The sequence below is a fragment of the Schistocerca nitens genome, chromosome 2 (genome assembly GCF_023898315.1).
Source record: "Schistocerca nitens isolate TAMUIC-IGC-003100 chromosome 2, iqSchNite1.1, whole genome shotgun sequence".
Classification (NCBI taxonomy): domain Eukaryota; kingdom Metazoa; phylum Arthropoda; class Insecta; order Orthoptera; family Acrididae; genus Schistocerca; species Schistocerca nitens.
Genome location: NC_064615.1, coordinates 269319840 through 269346142, shown reverse-complemented (window position 1 = coordinate 269346142; position 26303 = coordinate 269319840). Strand labels below are relative to the sequence as shown.

At 44.9% G+C, this 26303-nt stretch overlaps 1 protein-coding gene across 1 annotated transcript in view; it reads right to left on the bottom strand.

The window, feature by feature from the left end:
* Positions 1 to 24440, bottom strand: part of LOC126234977 (frizzled-9-like) — a 250520-nt gene extending 226080 nt beyond the window's left edge. The window contains exon 1 of the mRNA XM_049943716.1: positions 24229 to 24440. Within this exon, the coding sequence (XP_049799673.1) occupies positions 24229 to 24438 (210 nt within the window). The 5' untranslated portion in view covers positions 24439 to 24440. The remainder of the gene's footprint in view (positions 1 to 24228) is intronic.
* Between the last annotated feature and the right edge of the window lie 1863 nt (positions 24441 to 26303).

Here is a 26303-nt window from a genome sequence, read left to right as displayed (position 1 = left end):
GGAATATCATATACTTCCTCCTGCTTGGGCAAATGGAGCAAATCGGCTGGTTATTTCTGAACTTCGTGTGGTCTGTGGTGTGCATGATGGAACTTACGGAAGCATCATTAGTTCTTGGGCAGTTCCTCGGAAAATACCACAAAAAGGTTTTTTTACCATATTTTCACCGTCACCAGCGGCCAAAAACCCAGCTGAGGATTCCAAGGTGGTTATCCACAGCAAATGACTGAAATTTTTACGACATATTCATAAGATCACATTGAAATTTTTCTTGATATCTTTATCCGTTTCCAAGACACAGTGGTTCAAGATTACCCTACTTCTACACTTCTCCCGGGACATTGAGAAATCTAAATAATAAATAACAGCAGCAAATTCTTCAAATTTTAACGGAATATTCTCTAGGCATTTATCTAGAAGACCCATTTCCCCATTTTCAGCCATCTTTGTCCATTATGGACGAACATCCCAAAAACTCGTTTTTTGGGTATCAAAACCCAGTCGCGGATTCCGAGACGGCTATGTACAGCAAATTGCTGTAATTTTTGCGATGTGTTCCTAAGATCCCGATCTCGAACAACCTTTAAAAAATTACTCCTATCTTTATCCGTTTCCGACAAAGTTTCAAAATTACCCTACTCGTACATGTAAAATAAACACGTAGGCGAAAAAGTTGTTGATAAAGTGACGCAGCACACAGAAATATGCTGTAAAGTGTCTTCGTTATTATCTGAGAGCTTTATGCTGTAGTCTTGAAGCACATGCAAAATGCTTTTGCGCGTAAAATCTGGTCTGATGTGTAAGATTAGTTTTGCGTTATTTTAATTTCACGCAAGTAAAGTATCAAAATTTTACTAACCAACATATTTCTTCTGATATGAGTTACATGCCCTGCTGAAGGAGGGAAAAGAAGGGAATCAGCGGAAAAATACTCCTATCGGAGCACAAAAAATGGGAATACGTTCGCGTTTATTTAACTCTGACTGAGAAGTGGGCTATCTGTCTCATTCTACCTTCCTCAACACCTTTACAAATTTTCCCAAAACTGCGAATATATTCGCGCTTTTTTATGCTGAGAGGGAAGAAGACAGTGGCAGTGGCGAGGAGACGAAAAAGCAATAAATACTGGAAGATTTTAGACAGAGGTTGTGTAATAGGAAGGGCAAAGGAGACAGTGGCAGTGGAACATGGGACAGTAAAAGAATATTGCAAGGGAAAGAGTGAAAGAAACAGGGGAGGAGAAAGGATAAAGAGAAAGTGGAAGTGGGTGAGAGCCAGTGATTATGAGAGACAGTGCCTATGACAATGACAAAGAGGAAGAGAGAGAGCGACAGTGAGAAGAGACAGCAGCAGACGGAAGGGAGGTATGGGTACCAGCAGGAAGAGAGGGAAGAGGGAGGCAGTGACACGGAGAGGAGACTTAAGTAGTAGGAAAACTTGTAAAGGTGTTGAGGAGGGTACAATGAGGCAGGTACCCCACTTTGACAAGTCAGAGTCTTTTAAATAAACAGGAACATATTCGCATTTTCTGTGCTCCGATAAGAGCATTTTTCGCTGGTGATAGGTTACCGCAACAAGGTACCAAACATTTCGCGCCTGAAGCAACATGTTAGCCATGACAACATATTATACAATAACGAAATGAGTTCATGATCGAATCTGAGAATAAGAGCATGCTGTTTGCAAACGAAGAATTAAGAACGGGGTATACTGTTTATGTGAATATGATTAAGCATTCCATAATGACCATCTTCAATGACTTCGGCTGCATTCCGTATGATTTCGGTCTTCCGCTCACTATTTACAATCCTATAAAGCACGTTACAGGGATACCACAAAAACTACATAAGACAAAAATGTAACTGAACAATTAATAAAATTGTAGGATCGCACTGTTTTAGAGACATCCTCTGGTTAAAACATGCGAGCAACAGGCTTAGCACTTTTTTTTCGAAATTCATTAAAACATTTTGCTGAAACATTAACTTTATTTATTCAATTGTATTGTTCATCAGACATAATCTTTCTTTTCAGAAATGGTGTTCGTGTCTTGCAGTGCTGTATGAAAATTTAGCCTCTTTAGCAGCACTCTCCAGATCACTGTTATATCCATCGTTGGTTTAAAAAAAATTCTTACTTTTGGCGTAGCGGTAGCATTAATAGAACTCCTACGTTGTTTTCACGTAGTCTTTAATTATCACTCTTACATTTACGCGCAACAAAAAATACTCCAGTGGCATAGTGTGCAATAAACACGTTCATTGTCACTGTCGTTATATATTTTCATTTTCAAAAATTTGCATTCCTGTTGCAGTTTAACATTAAATAAAAGCAACTGCAGCATATAATAAGTTGTTGTACTTCAACTTGAACTTTGATGAAAAATATGGTGACAGTACAATATCCCTTTTTAGTGCACGTCAAACAGCTTTGTCAAATAAATTTGATGAATATTTGATCATATTTCTTTGTAAAAGAAATATACTAGTGTAATTACGGTCTTAGAAAATGTTTAATAAAATATAGCCTCGCCAGTTACAAAATTCACAAACCCCGGACAGCACTAAAAAACCAGGAGTGTCCGGGCTAATTCCGGACATATGATAAGTCTACCGAGTAGCATTCTTACATTTGAAAGTATGTAATTATACTGCAAACATAAACGCTGCTTTGAAACTGAGTCAACACAGTGTTACAAACACAAGCACAGAATTTCTCACTTACTTAACGTCCCTTATTTACAGATACCCACGTACGTACACACATACGGAGATGTGGAAGTAAACAGTACGGCCACTGAAGTACAATTTACGCTTCCCTTGGAGCACGCGTCCCGCTGACGTACCTTGTCGCCCTCAGACGTGTCCTACAGTGCGGCCCTTTTGACAAGCGTCCGCTAATGGGCGGCTGGTCTTTTGGAAACGCCGCCACTTAAGACAGCTTACACACCCTATCTGACTGTCTGCTGCATCAAGACGTTAGGGCGCGCAGACACTAACGGGTCATCCACTAACTGAAAAGTCGTGGTATTCAGTTTCTACAACTACAGAATACTTTCCTATTAATACTGAGCACGACGAGACGCTGGTAAGAGGAGCTGACTCAATGATTCTGTGAAACAGGATGTTTTTGAATTATCTCTGCTCTGCGACGTGAATAATTATTTTCGTATTAACTGTAGGCACTGCAAGCAGATAAACGCAAACGTAAGCGACTGTGAGAGAGTCACGTAGAAGATTTGTTATTTTTACTGTCGTAGGCAGTTTTAGCCTCCAGCCGATGACGTGAATTAGTGATGCAGTACTTGCTCAGTTACACAAAGATGAAGAAATGAAACAGCCACAGCCATATGGCCTACTTAAGAATCAGTCCTGACATTCAGTTGAGGTGATACTTAGGGCGATGTGCGGCAAAAACCGAAATCCGTTTGCCTGGTCGGGGGATCTGAACTCTGTTTCGTTCCATTAGGACTACAGAACTACAACACTGAGGTTCAAAATGGCTCTGAGCACTATGGGACTCAACTGCTGAGGTCATTAGTCCCCTAGAACTTAGAACTAGTTAAACCTAACTAACCTAAGGACGTCACACACATCCATGCCCGAGGCAGGATTCGAACCTGCGACCGTAGCGGTCTCGCGGTTCCAGACTGCAGCGCCAGAACCGCGCGGCCACTTCGGCCGGCCAACACTGAGGCACCTCGCTCAGTAGTTGAATACGTAATGTAAGTGAGGTACTGACTGTTTTACGAGGCTTGAGATCTGTGTGAACTTATTCTCAACTATCACAGATCAATGAATCTGTGATTACGTTTCACAACTATACTCCGCAAGCCACCATACGGTATGTGGCGCAGGGTACCTAGTGAACGACTGTCACTTCCCCCCTTCGCTGTAGCAGTCGCAAATAGTTTGCGGGAAAAACGATTTCTGGTAAGCCTTCGTGTGGACTCGAATCTCTCTAGTTTTACCTTCATGGTCTTTTCACGAGATACACGTGGGAGGAGGCAATTATTTGTTGCCTCATCAAGGAACGTATGCTGTTGGAAGATTAACAATAATCCGCACCGCGATGCGGAAAAGCTCTGTCGTGGCGTCAGCCAGCAGTTGGTCGATCATATGTGAAGCTTTCGTGCTCACTAAATGAACGTCTAATGAAACGTGCAGCTCTTCTTTGGATCTTCTCTGTTTCCTCATATCTAGCGGGGATCCCGTACTGACGCGCAATATTCAAGTGTTTGTCGAACGTGTGTTTTGTAAACTACTTCCATTGTTGATGGACATGCTGCGTTCTGTTTGCTAGAAACCCTTCATTCCAATCAGAAAGTCGGGCTGCTATTTTATAAGCTCGCATTATTTCAATTAGGCGGCTGTGCCGGACCGCTTCGAGTGCCTTCCGGAAATCAACGAACACGGCAGCTACCTGGACGCCTGCATCTATTGATTTCCTGGTCTCGTGGACGGACAGGACGACCTGGGTTTCACACTAACGTTGTTTTTCGGAAGCCGTATTGTTTCGTACAGAGCCAATTTTCGGCCTCCAAAAATGTCATAGTACGCGGGCATAAAACACATCTCAAAACTCTACAGCTGAGAGACGTCAGGGACAAAGGCTTATAGTTTTGTGCGTCTGCTCGACTACCCTTCTTGAAAACAGGAATAATTTGCTCCTTTTTCCGACTATCAGGAATACGTACACGGCTGATAGAAGAAGGACAAGTTCTTTCGCATACTTTATGTACACTACTGGCCATTAAAACTGCTACGCTACGAAGATGACGTGCTACAGACGCGAAATTTAACCGAAAGGAAGAAGATGCTGTGATATGCAAATGATTAGCTTCTCAGAGCATTCACACAAGGCTGGCGCCGGTGGCGACACCTACAACTTGCTGACATGAGGAAACTTTCCAACCGATTTCTCACACACAAACAGCAGTTGACCGGCGTTGCCTGGTGAAACGTTGTTGTGATGCCTCGTTTAAGGAGGAGAAATGCGTACCGTCACGTTTCCGACTTCGATAAAGGTCGCATTGTAGCCTATTGCGGTTGCGGTTTATCGTATCGCGACATTGCTGCTCGCGTTGGTCGAGATCCAATGACTGTCAGCAGAATCTGTTGCAATCGGTGTGTTCAGGAGGGTAATACGGAACGCCGTGCTGGATCCTAACGGCCTCGTATCACTAGCAGTCGAGATGACAGGCATCTTATCCGCATGGCTGTAACGGATCGTGCAGCCACGTCTCGATCCCTGAGTCAACAGATGGAGACGTTTGCAAGGCAACAACCATCAGCACGAACAGTTCGACGACGTTTGCAGCAGCATGGACTATCAGCTCGGAGACCATGGCTGCGGTTACCCTTGACGCTGCATCACACACAGGAGCGCCTGCGATGTTGTACTCAACGACGAACCTGGGTGCACGAATGGCAAAACGTCATTTTTTCGGATGAATCCAGGTTCTGTTTAAAGCATCATGATGGTCGCATCCGTGTTTGGCGACATCGCGGTGAACGCAAATTGGAAGCGTGTATTCGTCATCGCTATACTAGCTTATCACCCGGCGTGATGGTATGGGGTGCCATTGGTTACACGTCTCGGTCACCTCTTGTTCGCATTGACGGCACTTTGAACAGTGGACGTTACATTTCAGATGTGTTACGACCCGTGGCTTTACCCTTCATTCGATCCCTGCGAAACCCTACATTTCAGCAGGATAATGCACGACCGCATGTTGCAGGTCCTGTACGGGCCTTTCTGGATACAGAAAATGTTCGACTGCTGCCCTGGCCAGCACATTCTCCAGATCTCTCACCAATTGAAAACGTCTGTTCAATGGTGGCCGAGCAACTGTCCCGTCACAATACGCCAGTCACTGCTTTTGATTAACTGTGGTATCGTGTTGAAACTGCGTGGACAGCTGTACCTGTACACGCCGTCCAAGCTCTGTTTGACTCAATGCCCAGGCATATCAAGGCCATTATTACGGCCAGAGGTGGTTGTTCTGGGTACTGATTTCTCACGATCTATGCACCCAACTTGCGTGAAATGTAATCACATGTCAGTTCTAGTAAAATATATTTGTCCAATGAATACCCGTTTATCATCTGCATTTCTTCTTGGTGTAGCAATTTTAATGGCCAGTAGTGTATATGTTCGTAGGTTTTCGATGTCGGAGTCAACTTCCAGGAAACTGTTCTCGGTTACAGACCGCGTTGTATCGTCAAATGACAGTATAACGTTCCGGCCGCTACTGCCAGTAGTCCACAACCCAGACGATTGTTATGGAACGATAGTAATGTTTGCTTGACAATATATAGTAATTTCTGTGAGGTATTCCTAAGGTTTCCCCTAATATCTCACAGAGAATGCAGATACAGTTGTTCCGCAGAGTTTCGAAACAGCGTTCGTCTTCAGTTACAGCCGGCCTGGCGGGTCTTGCCCGCCACACGGCACGGCGGCGGCCAGCAGACTGCGTTGCGTCACACGGCGGCTGGTCCAGGGCCCGGCGCTGCTTTCGCCTTCAGCCGACTGACCCTCCCAACGCTAACCGCAGGGTACGGCGCACACGTCCCAGATGAGCTGCCAGTCCGCCGTCACCCACACATGGCGCGCTTCTGCGTCCCAGCACTCGCATAACTGAGGTTGCGGACCACAACAGCAGCAACAAGACCACAGCTGCACAGATGTCCGTTATACAGCTTAGGTAATGAACACGAACGTAGAATTAGGGCAGCAGAGTTGAGATTTCTTAGACCGATGAAAGGATGCACTGGATTAGGAACGAACTGAACATTTTTGCACTTGGAAATAAAAATCCACTAAACAGAATGAAACTCAATGAATGAATACTCACAGTTTGGTTCTCAAAATCCTCAGCTGTAAGTCCAAAGGGAAAAAAATGTGTGTGAAATCTTATGGTCGCAGGTTCGAATCCTGCCTCGGGCATGGATGTGTGTGTGATGTCCTTAGGTTAGTTAGGTAAGTAGTTCTAAGTTCTAGGGGACTGATGACCACAGCAGTTAAGTTCCACAGTGTTCAGAGCCATTTGAACCTTTTTTTTTTTTTTTGATGACCTCAGATGTTAAGTCCCATAGCGCTCAGAACCATTTGAACCAAATCTTATGGGACTTAACTGCTAAGGTCACCAGTCCCTAAGCTTACACACTACTTAACCTAAATTATCCTAAGGACAAACACACACACACACCCATGCCCGAGGGAGGACTCGAACCTCCGCCGGGATCAGCCGCACAGTCCGTGACTGCTGCGCCCGAGACCGCTCGGCTAATCCCGCGCGGCTCCAAAGGGAAAAGAGGGGTGCCACAAAAGACAAATGTCTAACACTTTAAGTCTAGAAGAAGAAAAAATTAAATCCTCACATATAACGTTATATTCGATTTACGGCCTCTTAACTGTTATTCATCAAGCCTCTGCAGGCACATGAAATGTGTACGTGATCGTGGACGGGGACAGGAATTACGGTTCACTTTGTCCCTAGCGACGCACTTACGAGTGTTATTGTTGTGTGAAATTTAGGACGTGCTGTTAACACGGCACTGTAGCCTTGCAATAAACAAGTTGTGTTGACAGCCAAGAGACAATTAAAAACAAGCTGGCGAGGGGACACCCGCTGAGCACGCGAGTTTCAAGTGCGTTGCTTTCTTTGCTCTTATGAAGACATTTGCATCCGTAATGGCGGAAGGTGAGCCCGGGCTGCCGCCAATCACAGGCCAGCCGCATCACACGTGTCATTCCTGCCAGCTTCATTTGCACCTTTAGTTCCACTCTGCCCCATTTCCTCTCTTTCCTTCTCTCTCTCTCTCTCTCTCTCTCTCTGCATGTGTGTGTGGGAGTGTACACGCTACGTTTTCACAGTGGCTGCTGAACTACCAACAAAGCTGACTGAAAGAAGACCTGAAGCGTGTGCATAGAGAGGGGCAGCTGTAGAGAAACGCTACATAAAGATATTTTCACGTGTCGATGGTACCTTCAAATTTTCCCACAAAACAAATACGACATATCGTCACGTTTGGGAATGAAGTACCACGCAGGGCTGTTGTCGTTTCCCCGACGGAATAGCGTTATTTTAGTTTGCAGACGCTTCAGTTTATGAGGTCGTTGCACACGAAGTAATTCGGAATGACGTACGACAGACTTCTATTAAGCCGCCAAAAGAAATGGTCATACGGAAATAAGAAATTTGTCTTCAGTTTGTGTGTTGCGTGTTTCGATACTCACATGAATATGCGTAGAAGAGTTCGCTGTCCTTCAAATTTCTTGACAACGAAGCATTAGATTATAACACAGAAAATAAAACAACCACACACCGAGATATAAAGTAGTAGAATTTGGTATCCATGATGCTTCTGTAGTGTCTTTAAGCACAAACGTCCGCGTATTTCACAATGCGATTGAAATTAAATGTTTATGTTCTGTATACATTCGTATTAACAAAACTCGACACACCTTCGCAATTCTTGTATTATAACTGGACGTCATTGCTACATGTCACATTCTAAACACAATTTATTCTATATAAAACACGTTCCTCCTCATGTTACATAAATTATTATTGTAATATTCCTTTGCTTCTCGGAATGCTTTTGTAAACCTTCCCACATTTGTATTACAATTTTTGTATTCTTATATTACAATTTTTAAAACATTGCTGTAAACTTGGCTAATGACCATCTCGTCTGGCAAATTTTTATAAATATTTCAACTGGGGTATTTGCTTGTTTACACAATAACAGTCAGAATAACCGCAGTTGGTAAGTTTTATGCGCTAAATGTATCTATTTATGTAAGTGATGTCCGCTTTATATTTTCATTTTATATTTGAAAAATGATTGGCTGTTCTTGCTTTATTCATTATTTTGACTTTTAAACGTAGAACAATATATGTAGAATATACATTTAGAATATATTTATCTGGGAAAGCATTACTAAACAACCGAACATGATGAAAATTGGCATTGAAGTGGACGCATATCGGGCGCGTGTACAGTGTTACAGAAATATTTCTAGCTCATTTCTGACAAATATGTCTCTGGAATGCCATTTCATTATATACGATTGAATTTGGTATTAACGAAGCTATACGTCTTGCTGTTAGTCAAATGTCTAAATGAATAACAAAATAGAGGGGGAAGGGGTTTTGAAAAAAATTGCTTTTTCGCAAATCTACGTGTACCGTTGTAACGTACATTAAAAACAATAGAAGTTTTGTTTGAAGTTTTTTAAATCTATTACTGTTTCAACGGTATTCACTCAGATATATTAAACTCAGTTTTTTTTCGAGTGGTTGTTTCACCCCGTTAACTGTCTTTTGGGCCCGCATAAATGTGTATCTACTTGTGCTCTACACAACATACTCAAATTCGATCAACATCAAAGTGTACCCCTCGGGTAGATTTACTCGTGAGTAATAGATCTTACGAGTTTACGTGTATGTGACCTTTGTATATGTGCTAGACTTCACGCGAATTCTCACATCTAACAATAAGCCTCCCTATAGCCCACAGCTCATCTTACATGTTCACTATACACCTTTCTAATGCTACCCTTAATATTTAATCGACTTGACCAATTCCAAGTATGTGTTGCTAATTCTGTAATCGAATAAAACGAAAAGACTACTCCAAGCTCCAACAATAAGAACACAGAAACTGCACGCTTTACCTTGGTGTACACTGAAAATATCTAACCCATTATCTCCGTAAACACGTGGCCATACACTGACAGGGACAAGTTTCAACAATGAAAATAGCTACTAAAATGCGTGTTTAACTGCTGAAAACTCTTACCCTCGTGTCTGTAAAGAAGAACGAAGTTCTTGTACTAAAGTAACTGAACAGCCACGGTAAACGCGGCAGTTCCCAACGTGTTGCTGAAAGCTTTTTTGTGACAACACCTGCCGCGCAGATATTCACGCACTCGCAGAGACAGCTGGCGGCAAAGCATGGCGGCACAAGCCTCTAATAAGAAACGATTTCCGTCTGCGCTAACATCCAGCGCTCCTCACTCACTATTTTCTACTTCTGTAGGCCGCTCATTGTGTCACTACACATTATGGCTATTATTAACATACGAACAGTGGAGGAAAATGTGGGAAGACTATACAGTAATCAATTTCAAATAGATGCAAAGATGCATAAGATACGGATAGCTGGGATAGCTGCCTCAAACCAGTCATCGGACTCAAGGCAACAACAACCTCAACAGTATACAAGCAATCATATTTCCTTCGCTCCATTTGAAATGGAAAGAGAATGACTAGCAATTGTATAAAGTACCCTTCGCCCTTCAGCGTAGTGTGGCTTTTGGAGTATATACGTTGATGAGTTCTGCTTCTTTGCTTACTCTTTTCTGCTCGAGGGATCTGCATTAAATTACGGCCGAGGCTGGAGGTAACTCAGTATGCAAATTTGGTACAGAGCTCGATAGGGCCTCCATCTGGTGTATCGGCCGGCCGCTATTTGTAGGCAGAGCTCGGAGCCGCGGCCTCGTTAGCTGCGCAGGAGCAGCCGTGCGGCAAGTCGGCGGCGAGATCACAGCCGGCCGGCGCCGGCCACTGCCCCGGCGGGGCTCGAACCGCCAACCTCTCGCTCCTAGACCTGACACGCGGCGGGACGTATTACCTCCGTCCTACCGGGAAAGGCGCAGCTACGCTTCCAAACAGGCTCGTGTGTGGCTAACTCGCCCTCGACTAGCAACGAGACGCACGTACGTGGTACAGGCGCCTACGAGAGTTTTTGTTAAGTCCGTTGAAACAAAATCAAAAGTCTGGAGAGCTTTACTTGAAAGACGGCCGAGTCCGCGTTTTTCGAAATACAAACAATCTGTGTGTTTCATTCATCAACCGTAATGCTAGTTTGATGCAGTTCTCCAGTTGCGACATTTCGCAGCTATCCAAAATTGCCGTCAAACCTACGTTTCTAGCATTTGTAGACTTAGAGAAAGCTTTTGACAATGTTGATTGGAATTCCCTCTTTAAAATTATGAAGCTGGCAGGGGTAAAATATAGGTAGCGAAAGGCTATTTACAATTTGTATAGAAACCAAATGGCAGTTATAAGAGTTGAGGGGCATGAAAGGGAAGCAGTGGTTGGGAAGCGAGTGAGACAGGGTTGTAGCCTCTCCACAATGTTATTCAATCTGAATATTGAGCAAGCAGTAAAGGAAACAAAAGAAAAATTCGGAGTAGGTATTAAAATCCATGAAGAAGAAATAAAAACTCTGAGGTTCGCCGATGACATTGTAATTCTGTCAGAGACAGCAAAGGACTTGGAAGAGCAGTTGAATGGAATGGATAGTGTCTTGAAAGGAGGATATAAGATGAACACCAACAAAAGCAAAACGAGGATAATGGAATGTAGTCGAATTAACTCGCGTGAAGCTGAGAGTATTAGATTAGGAAATGAGACACTTAAAGTAGTAAAGGAGTTTTGCTATTTGGGGAGCAATATAACTGATGATGGTAGAAGCTAGAGAGGATGTAAAATGTAGACTGGCAATGGCAAGGAAAGCGTTTCTGAAGAAGAGAAATTTGTTAACATCGAGTATAGATTTAAATGTAAGGAACTCGTTTCTGAAAGAATTTGTATGGAGTGTAGCCATGTATGGATGTGAAACGTCGACGATAAATAGTTTAGACAAGAAGAGAATAGAAGCTTTCGAAATGTGGTGCTACAGAAGAATGCTGAAGATTAGATGGGTAGATCACATAACTAATGAGGAGGTGTTGAAGAGGATTGGGGAGAAGAGAAGTTTGTGGCACAAATTGACTAGAAGAAGGGATCGGTTGATAGGACACGTTCTGAGGCATCAAGGGATCACCAATTTAGTATTGGAGGGCAGCGTGGAGGGTAAAAATCGTAGAGGGAGACCAAGAGATGAATACACCAAGCATATTCAGAAGGATGTAGGTTGCAGTAAGTACTGGAAGATGAAGAAGCTTGCACAGGATAGAGTAGCATGGAGAGTTGCATCAAACCAGTCTCAGGACTGAAGACCACAACAACAACAACAACAACCATAATTGCTGCGTCTCGCATCATTGACGAAGTGCCTTATGTTCTTGTTTCCAGGTCTGATCTGATACTTTTCTTCGGCCACCCCATCAATCGTAATTTTCAGCAGCGGTTAATCACGTAATGCGTGGCGCGCGATTCCATCTGGACGATTCGTTGGTTCTTTATTAGGGATGTTTTGCCTCGTTTAGTCGTTGCGTGACATCCTGAGTCCTTAGTCGGTTGATTCATTTCATCTTAAACAGCTTCCTCTAACACCGCACTTCAAAGCTTGTAATCTTATGATTTCTGTGTTTCTAAAAGACCACATTGAACATTTCAACCGGGATGTAGATTTTAGTGAACGTGCCCCTCCTAAGAATAATGGTACGGTACGAGTGGCGTCGCATATTATAACTATCTATGCTTCCCATCACATTTTGATGAAGTAATAGTAACCAGCAGTTGAAACACTTTAATTAACAGCTGTCGTGGACGTATATGAGATTATTTACGTATTACTAATAGGTATGGAGCACGACATGCATGAAGTCCTCTCAGCAATGTATACCGTAAGGCCGGCCGGGGTGGCCGAGCGGTTCTAGGCGTTACAGTCTGGAACCGCGCGACCACTACGGTCGCAGGTTCGAATCCTGCCTCGGGCATGGATGTGTGTGATGTCCTTAGGTTGGCTAGGTTTAAGTAGTTCTAAGTTCTAGGGGACTGATGACCTCAGAATTTAAGTCCCATAGTGCTCACAAGGGAACCTCCCGATCGCACCCCCCTCAGATTTAGTTATAAGTTGGCACAATGAATAGGCCTTGAAAAACTGAATACAGATCAATCGAGAAAACAGGAAGAAGTTGTGTGGAACTATGACAAAAATAAGCAAAATATACAAACTGAGTAGTCCATGTGTACCATAGGCAACATCAAGGAGAATGTGAGCTGAGGAGCGCCGTGGTCCCGTGGTTAGGGTGAGCAGCTTCTTGGTTCAAGTCTTCCCTCCAGAGAAAATTTTAATTTTTTGCTTTCAGACAATTATTATCTGTCCGTTCGTCCGTCCGATGAGATCACTTTTTCGGGAATGATTATCACATCCAAAAGAAAACCTAAATCGGGCAAGGTAGAAGAACCATTTTACCCATTCGCCAAGTGTACAAGTTAGGTGGGTCGACAACATATTGCTGTGACGTACATGCCGTCACCAGTATCGTATCGAATATATCAGACGTGTTTTCCTGTGGAGGAATCGGTTGACCTATGACCTTGCGATCAAATGTTTTCGGTTGCCATTGGAGAGGCACGTCCTTTCGTCTACTAATCGCACGGTTTTGCGGTGCGGTCGCAAAATACAGACACTAAACTTATTACAGTGAACAGAGACGTCAATGAACGAACGGACAGATCATAACTTTGCGAAAATAAAGAAAGTAAACTTTTCACTCGAGGGAAGACTTGAACCAAGGACCTCTTGTTCCAGAGCTGCTCACGCTAACCACGACACAACAGCGCTCCTGAGCTTACACTCTCCTTGATGTTGTCTATCTTGCACATGGACTACTCAGTTTGTATATTTTGCTTATTTTTTTCATAGTTCCACACAACTTCTTCCTGTTTTCTCGATTGATCTGTATTCAGTTTTTCAAGGCCTATCTACTGTGCCAACTTATAACTAAATCTGAGGGGGGTGCGATGGGGAGGTTCCCTTGTCAGAGTCATTTGAACCAATATACCGTAAGGCGAGAAACAATGCGTCCAAACATCAGTCGTTGCTCCGTCATGATCTGTGATGAACGTACTTTTTCTGACGACGTTTACAGACATCACTGCAAAATATAACTTCATTGCCGTTACAGTTAATCTGCGGCATCTCTTGAATCTACGCGGCTTCTACTACATAAAGGACGGGCATAAGCACACCATACAGACTGTTGGAGTAGGTTGAGTTAGTATAGGTTTTATTTGATCGTGTAGCATGTAGATCTGTTTACTGTTAGACTGATGCACTGTTGTTGAGCGAAAGTCCTAAATGTGTAGCGCCATGTTTATACAGGGAATAAAACATACGAATCAAGCACTTTGACTGCTTCCATCTCTAGCAACCCTCGTTAATGCGAAAAATGACGAGTTGCACCCTGACTCGGATCCACGTTAAACTGTAGGCTCTCCCGATAACTGGCTGGACAAGTCAATTCAAAGGTCGAAGCAGGGCAACGGCATACCACGTCTCCCCCCTTCGGAGGTTCGAGTCCACCCTCGGGCACGGGTGTGTGTGTTGTCATTAGCGTAAGTTAACTTAGGTTAGATTAAGTAGTGTGTAAGCCTCTAGGGACTGATGACCTCAGAAGTTTGGTCTCATACGAAGTTACCACAAAAATCCAATTAAAAAAAAATCCATAAAACTTCCAATACGACAAAGTCTAGTAGAGCAGGCTGGTGCTCAAACCCACCTTTGGTTAACGACAGTTTTACCTTTTGAAGTACGGTGCCAGACAAAAAAAGTGAACCACCCAGAAGACATATTTGTATGTCAATGTAACTTCATACAAGCACACACCATCGGCGGGCACGTAAATGATTAGAGTAGGAATTTCCTGTGACAGGATGGGCACCAGAGTGCATTAGTTTTATTCGGATTTACTGTTGTTACCAGGCCTGATAGAGTATATAAGGGGTGTGACTAGCGTCAGATGTTGAATGACCACTGTGAAGGAGAGGGAGATGCTGCTTAATCGGTGAGACATCGTTATCAGCACCCCACAGAGTTCGTTAGGAGACTAATTGTGGGTCTCCATTTGGCCGGATAGTCAAATTGTACAATATCTAGATTTGTGGGTGACTCGGACGTGGCACTGACCTGATGTTGGACTATATGGCAAAGTTTGGACAGGCATCCTAGTGAAGGTTCCGTTCGATCACGTCTGACCATCACGAGGGAGGATCACCTTGTGGTGCGCCAAGCACGTCGTAATCCTTTCACATCTGCGACGACATTCTGTGTCATTCCGCAGCACTGGTCAGACTAGCAGCAAGCGAACTTGGGACTACAGTCTCATGCGTAGGCTGCTGTTAACACACTAATACAAGCGGCTGTGTTTGGAGTGGCACCGTGACTACTTAGCATGGACTGCTGATGAATAGCGTCAACATTGTGTTCACTGATGAACTGAACATCGTCAGCGAGTATGGCTGCTGCCTGGGGAGAGGTCCCATTCTTCCAATGTTTTGGAGAGGCACAGCGGTGTTACTCGCGGCGTCATGGTGTGGGGAGCCGTCAGATATGACTTCAGGTCACGGCTGGTTGTGACTGACGAAGGTCTGACGACACAACCGTAAGTCTCGGGTGTTGTGCGTCCTTCATTTTTGGAGAGGACAATGTTCGTCCACCCGTGGCATGTGTTTCTATGAACTGCCTGCATGATGTTGAGATACTCCCGTTGTCAGCAAGATCCCCAGATCTGTCTCCGTTGGAACACGTGTGGGACCAGCTCGGACGTCAACCCAGTCCCATGCCAGTATCCAGAATATCAAGGACCGGTTACAGCAGCTGCGGACCAGATTGCCTCAGGAGAGAGTACAACGGCTGTGTGACGCCCTTCCCAACCGAATCAATGCACGCGTCGGGGTCGGATGGGTGCAGCTTCATACCGAGTAGTGGGCTCATATTGACAAGTTATTCGTAAATTCGCTCGATTTTGTAAGAATTGATATAACATCATACAAGATCTGTTCAAAAAATTCCGCAACATTCGGAATTTCGTGCCAATGGTTTGTTGGAGTGGAATGCGGTTGGCATCCCTGCACATGCCTGAGTTTAATGTGTAGCTGCCGGAAGTTTCACTGTTATGTGTCTATTAGTTATTGTTCAGTGCTGTATTGAGTAGAACGTTGTGCTGCACAGTTTGCGAGTTTTGAGATGGCAGAGTTAGAGGAGCAACGTGTCTGCATTAAATTTTGCATGAAACTCAAGGAAACCTTTGCAGAGACACACCAATTGAGGCAGGAAGCCTACGGTGATGAGTGCTACGAATGGTGTTATGAATGGTTCACATGGTTTTAAAATAGCCGGACGGGAGCTAAACATGACCCTCGTTCAGGACGCCCTTCGACATCTACTGACGACGCTGAAGTCAGAAACGTCAACGACATTGTGAGTACCAATCGAAGACTGACTGTCCGAGAGTTTGCAGAAGAATGTAACATTTCAGTTGGATCATTCGTGAACTCCTGACACAGCGCCTTCCAAGGCGTCGTGTTATCGCCAAGTTCGTCCCACGGCTGATGAGTCGAGACCAGGAAGACCTTCGTCTCGCAACTTGTGAAAATCTTTTGGATCGCGCAAATGAGAACGAGATGTTCCTGAATTGACTCATAACTGGTGACCGGATGTGGGTCTACGGTTATGATGCTGAGATCAAAAGCCATGCTCATAGTTTTCTCTGACTTTGAAGGATTAGCTCACCATGAATTCGTTGCCACAGGGAGAAACTTTTTTAATCGACTGTACTGCCGGGACTTGCTGCGACACGTGCGAGAAAATGGGAGACGGAAACAGCCTGAAATGTAGCGAGACTATCTATGGCTCAAATGGCACTGAGCGCTATGGGACTTAATATCTGAGTTCATCAGTCCCCTAGGACTTAGAACTAGTTAAACCTAACTAACCTAAGGACATCACACACATCCATGCCCGAGGCAGGATTCGAACCTGCGACCGTAGCGGTCGCGCTGTTCCAGACTGTAGCACCTAGAACCGCTCGGCCACAACGGCCGGCAACAATTCATGGCTCTTGCACTCCGATGAAACGACGAAGTTCTGCAACGTAGACGAGATAAAAGAAAATTCGCAGACGGCGCTGCGCGCGATCCAGCAAGAGGCGTGCCAAGATTGCTTCCGGGAGTGGAAAAGGCGTTGGTAGCGGTGTATCAATTGTGGAGGAGAGTATTTCGAAGACCATGCACGATAATTAAAAGGTAAGCGCAAAAAAAAAAGACTTATCGACAAAGTTCCGGAAGTTTTTGAACAGACCTCCTATACCCGCTCAATTCGTGACGTTCCATTTCGTTTCCTCAACCTCTTCCGGGTGCTTCACTTTCTTTTGTGACTGGTTGCGGTCATAAAATGTAATGTATTGGGAATACATAGAAAGAAGGATCCTTCATTGTATGATTATATGATAGTGGAACAAACACTGGTAGCAGTTACTTCTGTAAAATATCTGGGAGTATGCGTACGGAACGATTTGAAGTGGAATGGTCATATAAAATTAATTGTTGGTAAGGCGGGTGCCATGTGTGGATTCATTGGGAGAGTCCTTAGAAAATGTAGTCCATCAACAAAGGAGGTGGCTTACAAAACACTCGTTCGACCAATACTTGAGTATTGCTCATCAGTGTGGGATCCGTACCAGGTCGGGTTGACAGATAGATAGAGAAGATCCAAAGAAGGGCGGCGCGTTTCGTCACAGGGTTACTTGGTAAGCGTGATAGCGTTACGGAGATGTTCAGCAAACTCAAGTGGCAGACTCTTCGAGAGAGGCGCTCTGCATCGTGGTGTAGCTTGCTGTCCAGGTTTCGAGAGGGTGCGTTTCTGGATGAGGTACCGAATATATTGCTTCCCCCTACTTATAGCTCCCGAGGATATCACGAATGTAAAATTAGAGATTCGTGCGCGCACGGAGGCTTTCCGGCAGTCGTTCTTCCCGCGAACCATACGCGAGTGGAACAGGAAAGGGAGGTAATGACAGTGGCACGTAAAGTGCTCTCCGCCACACACCGTTGGGTGGCTTGCGGAGTATAAATGTAGACGTAGATGAAACATATAGCTACACTTTCGTCACAGTTGCGCACGAAGAAGAGGCAGCGAGCATAGACATCAGATGCAGACTTCCAACAGACACCGGCTACGCAGGCTGAGGTTGTAGCTTGGGTGGCCGCAGAGCGGCGACGGCAGGCGGTCGGTCGCTGACTACTGTCAGGCCACCACTCAGCAGGTTGGGCGCTGCTCACGGTCGGACACCGCCCGCGGGGGCGTCGCCGTGACATCAGCCTCACATCTGGCGTCGCCTCCGGCCAAAGCGGATGTCGCGAGCCAGTAGGTGTAGGTGGACGTGGACGTGTAGCGCACTCGGGGCGCGGAGCTTCTGTTGGAGGCCGCGCTGTGTGTGTGTGTGTGTGTGTGTGTGGTGTGTGTGTGTGTGTGTGTGTGTGTGAGTGTGTGCGCGCGTGTGCAGGCCATCACACAGTAGCTGAGGGGGGCGGGGGGGCGTAGCTGCCTTCCTAGGGAGCCGCTTCTCTCGTGCGCTAAAGGCCCGTCCACACGCAACGATCTGTCTGCGCAAATGTCTGCGCACATCACATGTGCGCAGACAGATCGTTGCGTGTGGACAGAAGATTTGCACCAACCTGAGGTGTGTGCAAACCTGGAAGTTGGAGGTTTGAGCGAAACCTCTCAAATCTGTGGGTTCAAACCACATCTGCGCAGACAAGTTGGAGCGTGTGGACAGGAGATCGCCGCAAATCTGGCGCGAAACAGCTGTTTGCTCAGTCTAGTGTTTGTATTTGTACGCACAGAGCATTAAAATAGCTGATACTCGTCAGTGTTCTCGAGAGTTTGTAAGTGAATTCATTGAAATATACAGAAACCACCCATGTTTGTGGAAGATTAAAAGTAAAGAATATAGTGACCGAGACAAAAAGACAGCAGCATACAATGCTCTAATTGAAAAATTGCGGGCAGTTGACGCCTCGGCAAGCAGAGAAACGGTAATAAAAAAATAATTTCGTTGCGAATTGGCGAAATTATTTGCGGATGGATGTCGAAACTTATAATTATCTCTTAAAGCTTGTAACCCCTCATATTATGAGAAAAAATACTTGTATGAGAAGGGCAATTTCTCCTCATGAACGGCTGGCGGTAACATTAAGATTCCTAGCAATAGGAAGGAGCTACAAGTATTTGGAATTTTCATCTGCAATATCGAAACAAGCAATGAGTGAAATAATACCCAACAGATGTGAAGCTATTTACGCTTTCTTGAAGGATGAGTTCATGAAGGCAAGTCAAGTAAATTAAGTCTGTCAGCGAATTGTTTACCGAAAAGACTTATCCAAAGTTCAGAAATCTAGAAGATCTGGTGTAGGAGTAGATCAAGTATACCAGCCAACGTTATGGTATTTTGATCTGCTTATCTTTCTTAGTGATCAAGAAATGCCAAGACCAAGCAGGAATACAATTGAAGATTAAATTGGAGTGTCAATGTGCGAGGAAATGGAACACGAGGTAATGTAAAACAAAACTGGTTCGCCCTGCAACTCTCGCAGTAAATTTACGTGAGAAAACTGCTTTCGCTTTAGCAGCCACTGTCTACACCATTTTGACCGCTTTCTCTGTTTCCTGCGGTTGGTCTGAATGTTTTTTGCAACACAAGTTCCGAACACAGACCACAACAGAACTTCCTCCATTTCTATATTTCAAAATAACTGAATTAAATTTTGACGTTTACGGGGAGCGTAGTCGCTTGCCACTGATATTTCATTTCTACACCGACAGATGGCGGGCGAGTAGTAGATTGGGGTTTGTGTCGTGTGAACACACCACATTTGCAGCGACCTTTTGCATGTACAGATATCTGCGCCGATGGCTGCGCAGACAGATCGTTGCGTGTGGACCGGGCTTAACGTAGGCGAGAGCGCATGTTTCATAAGCAGATCGACGTATGCGATGGACGTATTTTTACGCAATGAACCCATTTTTGTTAGGGCGTCCTCATTTTGACTCGGTCCTTTCTTATCAAATGTCGCTGGATGGTTTTGATATTCTGAGGCTTCCTGGTACATTAAAGCTGTGACAGACTGGGATTCGAACATTGAGCTTATACAGACCTTTCGCGTGCATTTCTCTTTGTCTGACATTCCGTCTGCCATCACAGTATACAAATAATGGGTAACACAAGCTTTCGGAAATGGTGTTAATTTCAAACCAATTTGTAGAAGATAATTCGCTAGACGTAAGTATTTATAACCAATTAGTCGTGGAATACGAAAAGCTTCGAAAACAGTTTTACGTATCTGTAGGCAGGATGTGGTCATGCTTAACGCGATTTCTGTACAAATTATGGTTGGCAATATTGCCACACCATCCGCAAGCCAATTATTCACATCCAAATCGAAGCCCTAATTTTGCGTCTGAAAACCTAACATTTCTGTGATTGTTACTGAAAGTGCAAACTACACGTGGGGGCATCTTAGTGACCACGATGTTTAATTGTATTTTATGAAAGTTGCCGTACAATGAAATTGTTTCACGACCGTTAGACGTATAAAAATTATAGAATAATCACCACTTTTTAATTTATAGGCCACTGGGATTTGTTCTGCAATTGCAATATTCATGCCGCGTGGGATTAGCCGAGCCGTCTGAGGCGCTGCAGTCGTGGACTGTGCGGCTGGTTCCGGCAGAGGTTCGAGTCCTCCCGCGGGCATGGGTGTGTGTGTTTGTCCTTAGGATAATTTAGGTTAAGTAGTGTGTAAGCTTGGGGACTGATGACCTTAGCAGTTAAGTCCCATAAGATTTCACACACATTTGAACATTTTTTTGCAATATTCGTTATATTTTGTAGGCATCTGGTTCCACGCAAACAAACAACGAAATTGTCACTGCCAACCATTTCCACGTGATATAATATAACCCATTAATTCTTTTCTGTTTATTAGCTTAAATTGTTATTTTGTAGCCTATTCAACCGACTGCTCTCACATTTAATAATTATGATATTGTCTTTTCGGTTTTCAGAATCATTTCCTTTCGCTGTCGCGGCAAAAACACTTAACAAAACACTACAGAATACCCGTTCACATTGCGATGTCGCTTCGCTGTTCGCTATTGTAGATCAAATAGCGCACAACATTCCTACCAAGAAAGGAAAGTTATGCGCTTTGATGCACATACGCATCTTCCCTATCGCGCCTTTCAGTTTTCCTATTCAGTGTGATATCTGCATCAAAATCAAAATATTCGTCGGAGATTTTTTTGTTACGTAATGCACCTTTTGTCATTTACCATGAAGCATAAGTTCTTAGTACGAAAAGTGCGTTACGTTATACAGAAATCTGTTCGTATTCACATTCACAGACTTCGCCAACTCACAAGCAGATTGTCAAGTTACAAGCTAACCGAGACCTCAGACAACGCTAACAGATCAGTCTTGACACAACAACAAAGATTTGGCGCGGGGTAGGGGCACAACTATCGCCCTCGAACCAACTTAGTGGATTACACGATGAGCTCACATTCGGAATCTTTGTCCAGCCTCCCAAATTATGATTTTCTGTAATTTCTCTAAATCACTTCAGGTGAATACCTGGATAATTCCTTTATAAAGAATCTCCTTCATTCTTTCCCAATCCGTCTCTTACGATACTCTTTTACAGGGCGCTATACCACAATTTTCTTTCCATTTAACATTCTGATGATAAAAGTGATAATTGTTCTGTTATACGACGAGATTAGAAGCGAAGTATAAGGTAGGATATGACAAGGACTAGGATGAAACCAGCTGTGCCCTCCCTAAAAGAACCATCCCGTCAATGGGATTAATTAATTTAGGAAAGTGGAGCAAACTCTAGCTCCGAACTGCCAGGCGAGCGTTTGGATCCCGTTCTTCCCCAAAGCGAGTACAGTGCATTAACCTTCGCGTCACTTCGCTCGGTGTAGTCACTTCAGATGCGGAATTCGAACGCACGACCTCAGCTTTACAGAGGCAGTCGTGACACCTCGGGGAACACGGACGTCAGGACGGAATGAATTTGCTGCCGTGATTCACTTTGGGAGACATATCGCCTGCGCTGAACACACGACATGGTTCGCACGCAACAGGTGTCCTATCAACGGGAGTCGCCCAACGCACCAGCTGCGACATACAGTCGCGTATACGAACAGTGATACAATGCTGTCAAATGTTTTTTATTCCAGTCTTTGATCACAATATCAATTCTTTTGACGATGACCGGTTTCAGTCCGTGATGACCATCCTCAGATCTATAATATACAAATATATACACCTATGATAGTTATCAATATTTAAAAGTCTGCTACATGTATTTTACCTAATGTGTTTTTATCAGATTATGTTTTTTTACGTAAATGATGACTAGATCTAAGCCCACAGTAGCGACATCTAGGTGGGATGAAGGCAAACAGATTTCTGGAAGCTTCTGTACTTCAGTAGCCAGTAGCAATAATGACTGTGTGGACGATGTGGCCTACATCTTATGCTGTGCTGCCTATATTTACATCTTTTGACGATACCATTATGGCCTTATCACTTTAGGACATGGTGTAGAAAAGGAACCTTTTACTGTATTTTATCTGTACATTTCCCTGGTTGTATGATGGCATATTGTGATACGCGTTGCTATATTGTATTGAAAGACACACTGCTCACTAGGTGTATATATTTGTATATTATAGATCAGAGGATGATCATCACGGACTGAAATCCGTCATCGTCAAAAGGATTGATATTGTGATCAAAGACTGGAATAAAAAACATTTGATACTGCAGATCGCTGTAGCGTTCACCATTCCAGTTTCACACACTTGGCTACTGACCGCACTGCATACAACCAATCCTTTTTACAGGCGTTATAATGTCCCGTGAGCTTGCTGCCTGTGTAACGGGAACGGTCCAGGACGCCCGGTACCATTGCAGTATTTGTCTCCTGTAACTCTGTTCACGGACAAGGCACAGATGCGGAAGTGGTCTGCAGGTCTCCGCACTCAACCTACTTTCGTCTTCACAATCACAGCGGGCAGCGTTTAGGGAGCACTTGTGAGAGAGACGGACTCCAGGAGTCAATGCCCACGAACATCAGTCACTCACCTCACACATTACTGTGTCTTACTACACGAGCATGTACCTCTTAACTTTATACTAAATGCTCCGATCACTGTGTTTCCCATACTCGTGGCAGAAACAAGGTTGTTGTTCAACAGAAAATTATGCCGTGACACATGTTATTGCCAACGCGCGGTATCTGCGAGTTACTAACTGAACTACTCTATGGCAACAGGGCTGTATGCATTGCGATTGTCCATCATCTAGTGGCACTAAATGGAAAGGTCTCACAGTTGAGGTACCCCTTTGCTACGAATGAAACGGCTAACACATTCTTGACTGTTACCATAGTCGGGCAGAGTTTTTTTCTTGCCGAAATATCAGTAAAAAAAACTACGCTTCATCTTTTGCGGCTGTATTCGTCTTAGCCTGTTGCATGTTGCATGTCGCACGCCCGATTCACTGTGGTCATCAAACCCCGGCAGCTTTTCCACTGCGCCTGTTTCAACTAACACACTTGCAGTGCTAATGTGCAATCAATAAATACGCGAGGATCTAAGTTGTACCACTTCTCAACACAGGTCCTTGCGCCTGTAACATAGTCCACTACGGGTGCGTAAGGACACTGGGAACTGTTTGTGGTCCGCAGCTCGTGGTCGTGCGGTAGCGTTCTCGCTTCCCACGCCCGGGTTCCCGGGTTCGATTCCCGGCGGGGGCAGGGATTTTTCTCTGCCTCGTGATGACTGGGTGTTGTGTGATGTCCTTAGATTAGTTAGGTTTAAGTAGCTCTGAGTTCTAGGGGACTGATGACCATAGATGTTAAGTCCCATAGTGCTCAGAGCCATTTGAACCATTTGACTGTTTGTGTTTTTCAACACAGACGTGAACTATCTGCGGTTTTGAAATAAAACTATTATATAGCTACATATATTTTTGTATAGATTAGCATCAGACGTATGTGACGTGGATATGTTTCCGTTGATCCTTAAATTTAGCGGCCGTCGCTTTTAATACTAAATTAAGTCATTCAAGATTCTACAGCGGAATGCTTCAGCCAGTTACCTAGTCACCAGGCTGGAAGAGAATTAAGAGCACAGCCAGTAGTCTGCGCCATTTTTTTTCATAACAAATATGTACGGAAAGGAATTTGACAGAAGAAACGATGTACTTCTGTCCGTGTTTCCACTCGGGGACGATAGTGACGGTAGTTTTTTAGTCCTTGCGCGCATTAATGTTATAATATGAAAGGTGATGTTGACACTACACTTAGCACGTGATGAGCACAATCATAGTCACTGAACTGCGCTGCCCGCGTGCTTGCCGCTCACGGGCAACGCACGACGCTCCGCCGCCGCTGCTAGTGGTGGTACTCACCGCTCTCTCGGCCTGTATCTGGTCCTCGTGGCCCAGCACGTTGGGCATGGTGGTGAGGTTGTAGCCGAGCCCCTGGCACGCGGGGATGTTGATGCGCTCGCAGCGCAGCGCGCGCGCGCCGCCCGCCGTCAGCAGCAGCAGCGCCAGACACAAGCACCCTCCGCCGCGCGCTCCGCCGCCGCTCGGCGCCCGCACCACACCGTCCCGCATGACGGAATGCCCGGCCGGCTCTGGCTCCGGCCCCAGCGTCGAGTGCGCGCCGCCGGCAGCGGTGGGGCAGAGGGGGGGGGGGGCTGTGGGGTGAGGAAGGGGGAGGACAAAGCGCGCCGCGGCTCCTCACAGGACGCCGCCGCCAGAGCCACCTGCGAGGCCAGCCTTTCAGCCCAGCCGTGCCGAGACTCCGTCGCCCACATCCCGACTAGACTCCAGCTCCTACAGCGGTGGTTCCCAAACTTTCTTAGACCATTTCACCTGAGTGCAATCAGGCGTTAGCTAGTATCCACCCCCCCTCCCCCCCCCCCCCCGTCTGTTCGTCTCCCCTCTCTCCCACAGTGTCATCAATTTTTGCATCTAACCAAAGACCTTGTAAAAAATAACTAGACTCACTGATGGCGCTTCAGTAGCGGGATAATTTGAACCTTCGGCTGGACGCCATGTCGTGTCCCACTGACGTGTCCTGAGAGGGAGTGGAAGGACTGCGTTGGTGCGCGTCAGAGAACTTACTTGGCATGAGGTCTCGGTGGTGTGGGCCGCCAACTCCTCACTGCTCCGTGGTAGAGAAGGCTGCATGGTGAGCTAGAGTACGGAACTCGGATAGGATCTTAGGGAAGCTTTCATGTATGAACACTCGATGTATCGAACGATTATACTGGAAGTACCCCTGGCACTTGTGATTTAAATAAGATTCTGTATACAGTCTCCAATGATTGTCTATCTGGCTATGCAGTTGCCATCCCTAACTTCCCAAACCTAAGTCCTAATACAGCAGAGGCGAGCGCACCAGACTAAGTGTCAGCTGTGTCGATTCAGCCTAAGTCCCTACTTGTTGCTGTGCTCAATACTCTCCTGCAACTCTTGCAGCATCTCGACGCCGACTAACGTGGACCGGCGTCCTAGGTACCTCACTCCATCACTGTCCTTCGATCTAGCGGCTATCCCCTTTTATAGGGGGTAGTGCACCCGCCACCACTTGTTCTAGAAGGTTCTAGCACCCCGGAACTTTGAGCCCTGATTAGGCTAGTCACGCGGCAGCATGTGATGCCTACGTGATGAACTAGCCATTCTCCACTGTTTGCTGTGTCCAAGGGTTGCCACTAACTGTGCTTGAGCCTCGTGATACTGCATACTCCGCTCTTGTTAGTCGAGTACACATTACACATTACACATGAGATAGTCTGGTCACGTCCGCCTCGCTTGATCTGTAGCAATAATTTTCCAGCCTACAGCCTACATGATTTTAATTCTATCTTCTACTATTCGCGACAGCCATCATAGTGGTTGTAGTCTGATGTGTTGTGCAGTATTTTTGTTTGTGAAGACCCTGATTCAACGTTGTATATTTGTTGGGCGTACATACAGCATTTGTTACTCGTAATTCTACTGTCTGTACGTTCCAATCAAAAGAAGTACAATGGTGAAGAGTTGTGCAGCGATTAATTGTACAAATAAATTCGAGAAAGGAACGAATATCACATTGCACAGGTATGTGAATATTTTAAGTTGTTTTGTATGTCAGTACACTTGCTCAATAAATGTTTTTGTAACACGGTATTAGCATAATGTCTGTGCATCTATTTGCAGGTTTCCTTTCTCAAAACCACAGCTGTTACAAAAATGGTTACACGCTGTCAGGAGGCAAGATTTCCGACCGACAGAATACAATTTTATATGTTCTGATCATTTTGAAGAAAGTTGGCTGATCGGTAGTGTTTTCATGGTCTAGGTTAGGTTGAAACTCGATAATTTGGTCGTGAGTTGCCAAAACACTATGCCATATATAACGCACTTCTCGTCATAAAATCTAAAGCAAGGTAGAATCAGAAAATATCTATTAATATAGTGGGCAAATCTTCGAG